General features: G+C 48.0%; 1 protein-coding gene across 1 annotated transcript in view; it reads left to right on the plus strand.

Moving 5' to 3' along the window:
* The first annotated feature begins 2,280 nt into the window (after positions 1–2,280).
* The window catches only part of LOC107105477 (decapping and exoribonuclease protein-like), a 12,635-nt gene continuing 4,204 nt past the window's right edge, over positions 2,281–10,711 (plus strand). The window contains exons 1-4 of the mRNA XM_015405453.1: positions 2,281–2,807; positions 5,407–5,636; positions 7,124–7,343; positions 9,947–10,094. Of these exons, the coding sequence (XP_015260939.1) occupies positions 2,281–2,807; positions 5,407–5,636; positions 7,124–7,343; positions 9,947–10,094 (1,125 nt within the window). The remainder of the gene's footprint in view (positions 2,808–5,406; positions 5,637–7,123; positions 7,344–9,946; positions 10,095–10,711) is intronic.

Below are 10,711 nucleotides of genomic sequence, written 5' to 3' on the forward strand. Positions count from 1 at the left end.
GCTTGTTCCCCCTCAAAATGACCCCTGTTAAGACTATAATGAACAAAGAGAAAATAAAACAACTCCCTCTCGGCAGAGGACTGCTCACAAATGTCTAATCCCACTCAGCCAGAACCGGAAAACCCCAAAGGAGTCTCAGGATCAACATCTGTATTTTAGTTTGTTCTTAATGATGGTTTGTATCATTTAAAAAGTTTTGTCTTTTGCATTACGGTAAGCTGCCTTGGGTCCTTTGGGAGAGAAATGTTTTAAATAATCACCATGATGCAAGAGAGATCAGTTCCCCTGAAGACAATGGCTGCTTTGACATTTGGACTCTGTGGCATTTTACCCAGCTGAAGTCCTTCCCCTCCCCAGCCTCCACCCCCCTCAGCAATTCCCCATCCCAGAGCTGGCACCTAGCTCTGGAGCGCAGTTAGACTCAGGAGCATGGCGCAGTGAGGAGGGGCTTCAGTCTTTCCTCCTGTGCTAGACGTCTTAGCCAAATCAGGCCCCAGAGTGCCTGGGAAGTTTAGTTCCTTTGATCACGCGTGTGGCTGCGCAATTCCAGCCTGACTCGCATGACCTAGAGTTGCCAGCTCCAGGTTGGGAAATACCTGGAGATTTGGGGAGTGGAACCTGAGGAGAGTGGGGCTTGGGGAGGGTAGGGTTGCCAAGTACTCACCTATCCTGGAGCGGGGGAGTCCCGGCTTGCTCCGGGAGTCTCTGCGCGCGTGCAAAGCGCACGCACGCCTCAAGCACGTCACATGGAAGTGATGTAAGCACATCCGGGATGTTGGGGGTGGGGCCAAAATCATCCGAGGGAAAAACATAGAGTTTTCCCTCGGATGATTGTGGCCCCGCCCCCAACGTCCCAGACGTGCTTACATCACTTCTGTGTGACGTGCTTTGGGGGTGCGGTTCCCCCCAGGGCCCGATCCGGCGGCACCGGGAAATGGGCCTACCGGGCGGGGGTTTCCCCACCCCCCCGGGGGACTTGGCAGCCCTAGGGGAGGGACCTCAGCAGGGTAGAATGCGATAGAACCCACCTTCTGGAGCAGCCATTTTCTCCAGGTACTCTGACCTCTGTCGCCTGGGAATTAGTTGTCATTCCAGAAGATGTCCAGCCACCACATGGAGGTTGGCAACCCTACCCACTTTAGGCTCACAGCACCCCTGACTGCTTCAACACTGGGCCAGTTCTCCATAGTGCTTCTGCTGTAGCAAATGCAGAGAGAATTGCAGCAGCAATACAGTGCTCACATAGGGAAATTCTCCATTCCTTCCTCCAGATCCCTTTGTGCCCAGCATTTCCCCTACAATGACCATCACCGCAAGGCGTTTTGCCAGCTTAAAAAAAAATTGTTAGTAGATGTATTGCTGATATAGCAATATATTTACTACAAATTACTTTATAATATCAGAATATATTTACTAGTACCTGCTGGGGTATGTGTGTGTGGGGGGGGGTGGTAGGTGCCAGGGGATTATGAAGGGAAATAGCCCAAGATGTGGGCTGGGAGGTTCATAAATCCAGATCTTTCCATCCACACTGTGGGGGAATATGGCTTGAGTCTGATGTTTCTGGGAAGACTGGAGCAAACCAGGTTCCAGAAGCACCAGAGCAAACTCTGGTCTTAGCCGTAGAGATCTGAGGCAGCTAGTCTGGGCCCTGTGCTGGAGGGGGTCTGGGTTGAGAGACCCCACCACTCTCAAACCAGCTGCCACGTCCCTCCTGACACCCCTGCTGTTGTGGAGTTGCTGCTGATCCTTCATGCTGCCTCAGACTTAGAAGGGGAGAGTAATTGGCTGTACTGTGGTCGGGGGAGCCACCACGCTACAGCTGATCCCTCCCCCCGTGCCACCTGAGGGTTTCTGGAGTTCTGGCCTCGCTGGTGGACCTCCTGATGGCACCTAGGTTGGACTGTTGGACTGGATGGGCCATTGGCCTGATCCAATATGGCTTCTCGTGTTTTTATGATTCTGGGGCCTCATCCTTGAGTTTTCCTGTGGCCCCAAACTACTGGGTGATAAGAGAAACACAGGTTGAGGAGGACATCATGTGAACGGTCTGAAACCCCCTGCTCCTGTGTGAAAGCTGAGGTGGAGCAAATCCGCCATGTGGAAGCAGCCCCTGTGTTAGGCTGAGAATGATTGGTCCGAGATCACCAAGTACACTTTTGGGAAGAAAATGGGATTGGAGTCAGGGTTTCCATGGTCCTAGGGCAACACTCTAGCTGTCATGCCACAGCAGCCCTCACAGATTTTTTAATAATTTAATTTTTGGTAGTGCTTGATAGGATGGGTTCCTTTCTGTCAACTGAGAAGCCCTACAGCCAAACACGGAAACGTAACCGAAGGGACGATGAGGACAACCTCAGATCCCAGAGAGTCAAGTGCCGGAGAAGTGACACTGGGACTCCACTGTCCTGCCCTGTTTCCCCATCTGTATCTGAAGAACCCTTTAAGTTGCATTCAGCCAAAGTGGGGCGTTTTTCTCTGGCTGCCCCCCGCCAGAGAACTGACACTGGGATTCCTTTTGTCCTGCCCATTTCTCCATCTCTATATGAGGGCCCCTTTCCCTTTGCCTGGCATCCAGTCGAAGTGGGGCATTTTTCTCTGGATGCCCAGCGCTGTTACTGCGGAGATGATCACCAGCTGTGCTACTATGCTCCACCCTCCTCCAGTATCCCATTTCCCAGATTTGACCTGCTAGATGGCTACCACGACCGCTACGTGCCATGGAATGAGGGTCTCCGTGAGGGACTGGGAAAAGTGCTGAAATGGATTGCCCAGAACAATAAGCAGTTACAGGATAAGGAGAAAAGGTGAGAAAAGCTGGATGGTGTTGGAAATATTAGCAAAATAGTTAAATATTCAGAGATTGCAATGGATCTTTGCTTCACTGGAGAAGAGGCATTTTTTTCTGTGTAAAAATATTTCTAAGGGAAGGGTTCACAGGAAATCTACAAAACAACAAAGACACCTAAGACTACATCTTTACACTTTGGCCACACAGTCTACAACAATGGAGATTCTTCTTCTTCTTAACCCCTAGAAGGAAATCACCTGAATGCATTAACCAATGATTGTTAGTAAATAGGCTTCAGTTTTCCCGGGCTCTCTTCCCATTGGCTCTGTGCCAGGTTCCCTTCCAAGTCAGTCTAAACAATAGCACACAAGGTAAACACACATTAACCCTATAATGACTGAATTTTAGACCTTGCAACACATATATTTCCAACAGATGGAAAAGCCTTGAGGCTTACAGGTAGGTCTTCTCTGGTTTTTGCCTTCTTTGAGGCTGGGAGTTTGAGCATCCTTGCTGTGGAGCTTCTCCCTCCATGGATCTCTGTTGAGCATGGCACTTTAGTTACAACTATCATACTTTTCCCACAAGCAGCTACAAATGTAATCAAAATGGGAGTTCTGCATAACACTTCATGGTTAGATCCTATGATTCTCTTCTACTGGCAGTGCAATCCCAAGGGCTGCCAGCATAACTGGCCTTTACACCAGCATATCTTGAAGATACACCAGCGTACAGATCAGTCAGCCTCCTGTGCACATACACCCCCCTTAGGATTTCACTATAAGTCTTCCTTCAACAGAGAATAGCCTCCTTCAAACAAAGAAATACTTGTAAGAGGGTCTCACAGAGATGTCTCCAGCAATAAACTGGATCTTAGCCCCTCTTTGTTCTTTTTGCAGCCACTTTTTACACTGGCTTTTCACATGCCCTGGCTCATGACAATGATAACAAATGACACCAGGGGTGGAAGTTGCTAGAGGCGTGTCGCTCTTGTAGGGAGTATCTTTACTGTGGCAACTGGAATGGGTCCTTCTGGGCCTCTCAATGTTGGCCAGTAACAAACCTCTCTCCCATAGGCTTGAGGAATGCTGTCTTACTGGACTCTTCGCTTTTTCTCGCTAAAATCTGGTCTGCAAAAATAGCCATGTCCATTAAAGAATGGGGTTTTCGAGTTTGAATTAACACGACTAATTCTTCCAAGATGGTTTAGCAAAATTGCTCTGACAATCAGGTTACATAAGTCTTGCAAAGTGTCCACTTTAGCAACTTGAAGCCATAAATCTACCAACTTAATTAGCCTGGCCATAAAAGCAACTTGAGTTTCCTCCAGCCAGGGTTGCGCATGGTGAAATACTAATCTCATCTGATCTTCCAACAAAGCAAAATGCTGTAAAGGTAAACTTTTAAATTATTGAGGTAGTCAGCCATGTTGGTCTGAAGCAGTAGAACAAATCTAGAGTCCAGTGGCACCTTTAAGACCAACAAAGGTTTATTCAAGGTATGACCTTATAACCTTAGCTTGTTATTTAATCCTGTTTTTGCATAGCTTAAAACATCTTCATCATGTTACATGTTAATTTGCTGTTCAGCCCATCTGTTCCGTCTGATGCTGAGCCGACAGCGTCTTCTGGACAGTTTTCAATGCACAGCCAAAGTAGAATAAATCACTTTTATTCAGTTTTTCACATGCATTCATAAGAGTTCTTTACTCACATCTTTGTGATCTAATTCATTTCACTGGCTCATGGTGAAAAGGATGCGTGTCCCCACTCCTTGCCATTTGAAGATAACAAAGACCACGGGAAGAGACCTGTAACTCTAATCCTCGCGCCTTTCTGAGTGCCAGATGCTGTGGGATGTCTAACTAAAGACTTCAATTCCCAGGAGCCACTGCTCTTAAAGATATATATGGCAGTTCTACTTAACTACAGTTTAAACGCTGGCTGGGGCAGCACACCATCTATAAGTTTGAACCTTACCTCCCATTTCACTGTATTTGAAAAAGTGTGCTTTGCACACAAAAGCTCATACCCTGATTAAACCTTTGTTGGAATCCTGACACAGTGCAGTTGGTTCTGGTAGTGAAGAGTCCTTGAGCATACTACTACTTGGCACCCAGAGCCAAAAAGGGTGAAACATAGGCAACACTTCTTCTCGCTAATTACTTCATAGAAAATTGCAGGCCATAGCCTCCTGACCTCTTCAACGATTCACTGGACAGCATCCATGGAATCTTCCAGTGAGAGTGAATTCCCCCTTCCCATACCATATCCACAGCTGAACTAAGGCTGCGGTCACACACACTAAACAATCCACTTTCAGTGCACTTCCCAACTGGATTGTGCCAGTTCACACAGTAAAAATCCAGTTTGAAAGTGGATTGAGAGAGGATTACGTAGTGTGTGTGACCACAACCTAAGTGAGCCTAATTAACAGGCTTGGATGGACAACCTTGCCCAGTATCTGCTAGTGTGGGGGAATGACTAGCACTTGCAGTAAATCAAAGAACTATGTAGAACAGTGGAGTTAAATCAAGAAACTGTGAAGTTTCAGCTGGAACAGACTAGAAAGTTCCTGTGAAATATCTCTGTCTTGACACTGTCTTTTCCCTGTAGGCAGCCATTGAACGTCGACTATGTGACGCTGCGGGGGCATCTCACGAAAGTGCTGACTACGCCGTATGAAACACGGCAGGGGTGGCAGCTCGCCGTGAGCCTCTTCTGTGGGACCCTTTACCTCAGCGAAATTGTGCCTGAGGCTGTCCGGAGGCAGCGGAAGCAGTGCTCAGAGCGGGCCAAGCAGCAAACGTACATGGGCTACAAGTTTGAGAAGTATATGTGTGCTGGTGAGTCGCTGAAGAAGTCTTGGGCTATACTAATGCTACATACTTAAACCCGTTTAATAATCATTCCCTCACTCTGGGGCAGCCTAGAAACTCTAGTTCTCTAGGGGAGGCACACAGATAAGGATGTCTAGTGGAATTCTCAGGACATTTGCCAACAGACACTCACTAGACTTTGGGGGAGAATTCTCATGACACCCATTAACATTACAATGTCCACTGATGCGTTTCCTAGTACCCACTTGCTTTTCTCCCAAATAGGGAGACCAGGTCTCCTGCTTCAGTGAGTCTTCCCATTCCCTCTCTTTGTTGCCTGACAGCCCTCAGTGGGCCAGCAATAAGAATTCTTTTAATGACACTGTGCCAGCAGCACAACGTCACTTCCAGGGCCAGTTTGGTGTAATGGTTAGGAGTGTGGACTCTAATCTGGGGAACTTGGTTTGATTCCCCACTTCTCCACATGCAGCTCCTGGTGTGACCTTGGGTCCGTCACAAGTTCTTTCAGAGCTGTTGTCTCAAGAGCAGTTCTCAAAAGAGCTCTCTCAGCCCCACCTTCAAACCCAGTTCTCCCAGATGAGAGTCTGCCGCTGTTAACCACTACACCAAACAAGGCAGTGGTGGTGTCCATTATCCTATCTCAAAATTCCCTACATTTCTACAGACTCAGCAAGGTCAAGGAGTCCTAGGGTCACCAACCCCCAGGTGGGGCCTAGAGATCTCAGAATTACAACTGATCTCCAGGCAGCAGAGACAACTTCCCCTGAAGAAAATGACTACTTTGGAGGGTGGACAGTATAGCATTATATCCAATTGAGTTACTGCAGTCCAAGCCCCACCCTCTCCAGGTTACACCCTCCAAAACTCCAGGAATTTCCCATCCAGATTTGGCAACCCTAGGAACCTTGTTTTAGACATCCCCTTGGGTTTTCATTACTGCTTCCTAATGTTACAAAAGCCCCACATGGCTGTTAGGAGACATGCACCGAGAGTCCCACGCTAGGAACTCAGTTCCATTGCGTATGGGGCCCTGAATCAGATCAGGGCAGTGCATGGGGAGAAGGAGTGTAAACCACCCCCCGCCCCCATACCATTCCCCTGATCCAAAATACCCCTGGGGGAGCACCATTTGCCATGTTCAAGAAACTTATCTGCAGCTATCAATGCATGTCAGTTTCCCCATCTCCAATGGGTCAAATAATGATTCCTGGAGGACCATTTCAAGTCAGGAGAAGATCGTAGAAGAGGGGGGAGACTTAACCCTTTCTCTTTACCTGATGGTGTCCCAATCTGAATTGGGCCCATGTGCACATAAGCATTAAATTTCCAGCAGGGAGCTTCCAGAACACATCTGTTGAACATCCACATGGGAGGAACATGTGGACTTTGTAATTGTGTGAATTAGACCTTAGAGCGGAATGGGACAGGCTGGAAATCCATCTTCCTTGTCTTCCATGAGACCTACACCGGTTCAATTTCTCCTCCTGATCCAGATACCCAGAACGGGACTCCAGATCCAAGTGCAGTTGTGAACACGCACGAAGCCTTCTGCACGGTCATTCAGGTCCAGATGGGAAGCCATTCTCTACTCTTCTCAGCAGAAGTGGATTGCACTGATCCTCAGAGTCCCTGGCCTGATCCCCCAGGGTGTTACATGGAGCTGAAGACCACCAGAGCCATGCAAAGCTGTGCTCATCGGAGGAATTTTTATAAGTGAGGGAGAAGGAGGGGCAGCCCTTGCGATTGTCCATAGGTGGCACCTGTAGCAAGCGTTGGCTGCCTGGGAAAGAAGGGATCCTGTCCTCCCCCATTTCCCGGGTAGTTAGATTCAGTCTAGGTAGTTCGATAGATCAGACCCGTGGTCCATCTAGTCGTTTTTCACACAGTGGTCAACCAGTTGTTTTGGAGGTTGGGTTGCAGGGAACATTGCTTTGGAGCCATCCTTCCTGAGCTAAGACAAAAATGTGTGAGCCGGAGGCTAAAAAACGGTGAGCTGGCTCACACTAACTCAGCTTAGAGGGAACTATGGTCCATCTAGTCATTTTTCACACAGCGGTCAACCAGTTGTGTTGGAGGTTGGGTTGCCAACCTCTAAGTGGTTGTATGAATATATAATGGTAACACAGTGAAAACAAGTTTGATAAAAAAAAAAAAATCACAGCACTGAGGCTGGATCAAGAAGATGTGGGGGAAACTGCCATTCCCAAGCATGGTGGGACTGGTTTCTGTTTGTGTGTGCAGCATGGGGGAAGGTGAGCTTCAGCTTTCCTTCTTGTGGCATTTCCCCAAGCTAGAACAGACAGGAGGAGGGTCCTGTTTGCCACAGTGCTTTTCCACACTCTTGACTTACTCCTGATTTCTTGGTGGTTGATCAGTTTGGGCAGCTCTTTCACATGTCTGCCCTTCCTCTGCATTTTCACAGTTGTGGAGCCAATTTATTGTCTTCCACATGTGCCTTAAATAATCAGGATTTTAAACGGAAGGTGCTGTTGTCCTTGGTGGTGTCATACCCCCCCCCCCATTTCTGTGCATCCTTATATCGATGCACCAATATAATGGCTGCATTTAAAAAACCACTAAATCATAGACATACCATTGTAAAGTTAAGCAGGTTAAGTAAGTCTCTAGACTCCTCCCCTGTGGACATATAAGGAAAAAGACATATCTCCACAAGAGAAGGGTATAGAAACTTTCCTTTAAAAAAAAAATGAAAGCTGGGAATTGAGAGGACTTGCTTATCCTGTCATCACAACAGTATGTCAATATATTAATATTTTAGTGCCAGTTTTAAAAAACCAAAAACAAAACCACTTGTCTTCGGGGCAGAAGGGGACATGGAATGGTTTCATTATTATGACAAGTTCAATCATTGAAAAGTGGGCTGGAAGTGGATGGGAGTGGTGCAGGACAAAGACAACGGATAGAAATATTACGCATGAGGAAAAAGCAACTCAAATTCCACTTCTAGAAAAAGACTGGGGTAAAAGTGGTCTCAAAAGAACTGGGGGGAAAGGGGGAGGGACTTTCCCACATTCTCCTTTTCCTCACTTGTGGGGTTTTTTTGGGGGGAGGGGAGTCTGTTCTGCACTTGTTTTGCCCCCTCTAGTGGTCGATTTGATGGTAAAGGTAAAGGTTCCCTTGCTCGAAAGCCAGTCGAATCCGACTCTAGGGTTGCAGTGCTCATCTCCGTTTCAAAGCTGAAGAGCCAGCGCTGTCCGAAGACGTTTCCGTGGTCATGTGGCCGGCATGACTAAACACCAAGGCGCACGGAACGCTGTTACCTTCCCACCGAAGTGGTACCTATTTATCTACTTGCAATGTCTTGCTTTCGAACTGCTAGGTTGGCAGGAGCTGGAACTAGAGATGGGAGTTCACTCCATCATGCGGCACCCGGGTCTCGAACTGCTGAACTACCGACCTTCCACAGCCTGCAGTTCAGCGTCTTAACCACTTGAGCCACCGCAGCTCCTTCCGATTTGATATTACAGTGCTTTATATTCGGCATAAAACCCTGCAGTTTAAATCTGCAGGGAGATATGCCAGACATAAAGCTATATAATGTCTTATCAGCCACTGGAATGAGTAAAACCCACGTGGAACAGGAAAACACCCTCCCCCCCCAAGCAACAGGAACACACAAGTGAGGGAAATAAATATGTGGAAAAGGCACAAAAATGCTTGCGGAAATCAAGGGATAAACCAAAGCAATATGGGGCCAGAAACAATGGGGGAAAACCATTAAGAAAAGCCCTCATCTGGGCCTTAGTGTATACTGACTGGTCCATCTAGTCTAACAGCCAACCAAAAACCATGGGAACCCTTTGTCGGCACTATTGCACAGCGAGTCAACATTTTCGTCACTTTATCTATTACAAAGCCAGGATCACTTTCCCTTTAGGCTGGTTCAGACCTCATCAGCACATGACTGAAGCTAGAATGACCCACTATGCATAACTTCACACCAGCCTGCATCACCCAGGGGAAGCAGAGTCTTTGGATTTCACTCCCCTCTGCCATTGCCCTTGATGGTCCTTAATGGTTGTTTCTTGAGATGGTCCGGGGAGAGGACTTATCATCGATATCCCAGGACTGCTTTTCTCATGCCCAAAGCACTTGAGTTCAAGCCCAGGGGCAGACGGACATCTGTTTTGTCCCCCCAATGCAGTGTGTAAGAGTTGTGTGGATGAATGCCAGTGTTTTCACATTCTGTCTGTGCAACAGCCAGAAGCCACAGTTCTTTGGTTGTTGGGGAAGGGAACTGTGGGCTCCACAGAGGGGAATCCTACCAAATCCTGGGCTCTATCCATTGCTCTCAGGTACAAGATGATAAAATGGTGGGCCCAGTCCTTCCTCTCTGGAGTGCCGCGGATTGTGGTTGGGTACCGGGATGACATGGATTCTGTCGTAGAACTCAAGACCATTAAGACTGCGAGTATACCGAAGACTGCGAAGAAACTGATTGGGGTGAGTGATCCTGGAGAACCCAACGGCTGTGGCTTCCACTTTTTAATTACAGCAAAACTGGTGCAAGGTCCCTGGGGCCTTGCTCATATCCTCAGGAAGCTCATGCCACGGGTGCAGCCACGGAGGAAGTGGCAGCCCAAACAATGACAGCTCTTACTGACATTAGTGGAGAATTATGGGTAATCCCTAATCTAGTAACTGTACCTGTCTTGAAGGCACACGTAGGTGGAGTTCTAGGGCTGCCAGTTCTGGGTTGGGAAATCTGTGGTGATTTGGAGGCGGCACCTGGGAATGGCAGAGTTTGGCGAGAGGAAGGAGCTCAGCAGGTATATGATGCCTTAGAGTCTGCCCTCCAAAGCTGCCTTTTTCTCCAGGGGAACTGACCTTGGTAGACCTGAGATCCCTTGTAATTCTGGGAGAATTCCAGGTCCCACCTGGAGGCTGGCAACCTAAGAGAGGCTGTCCCAGGCAATGTTCCCTCTAAGCTGAGGAGTCTTGTGAGCAAAAGTTCTACTTTTGTGAGCTGCCGGCATTAAAGTTGTGAGCGAGCGACTTGGCTCCTGCATAAATTAGTTTGCTCCGGAGCCATCCTCCCTGGGTGCGTTCAGACGGGGGCT

This window comes from Gekko japonicus, unplaced genomic scaffold, assembly GCF_001447785.1.
Source record: "Gekko japonicus isolate JY-2015 unplaced genomic scaffold, Gekko_japonicus_V1.1 scaffold1799, whole genome shotgun sequence".
In the NCBI taxonomy this organism is placed as follows: domain Eukaryota; kingdom Metazoa; phylum Chordata; class Lepidosauria; order Squamata; family Gekkonidae; genus Gekko; species Gekko japonicus.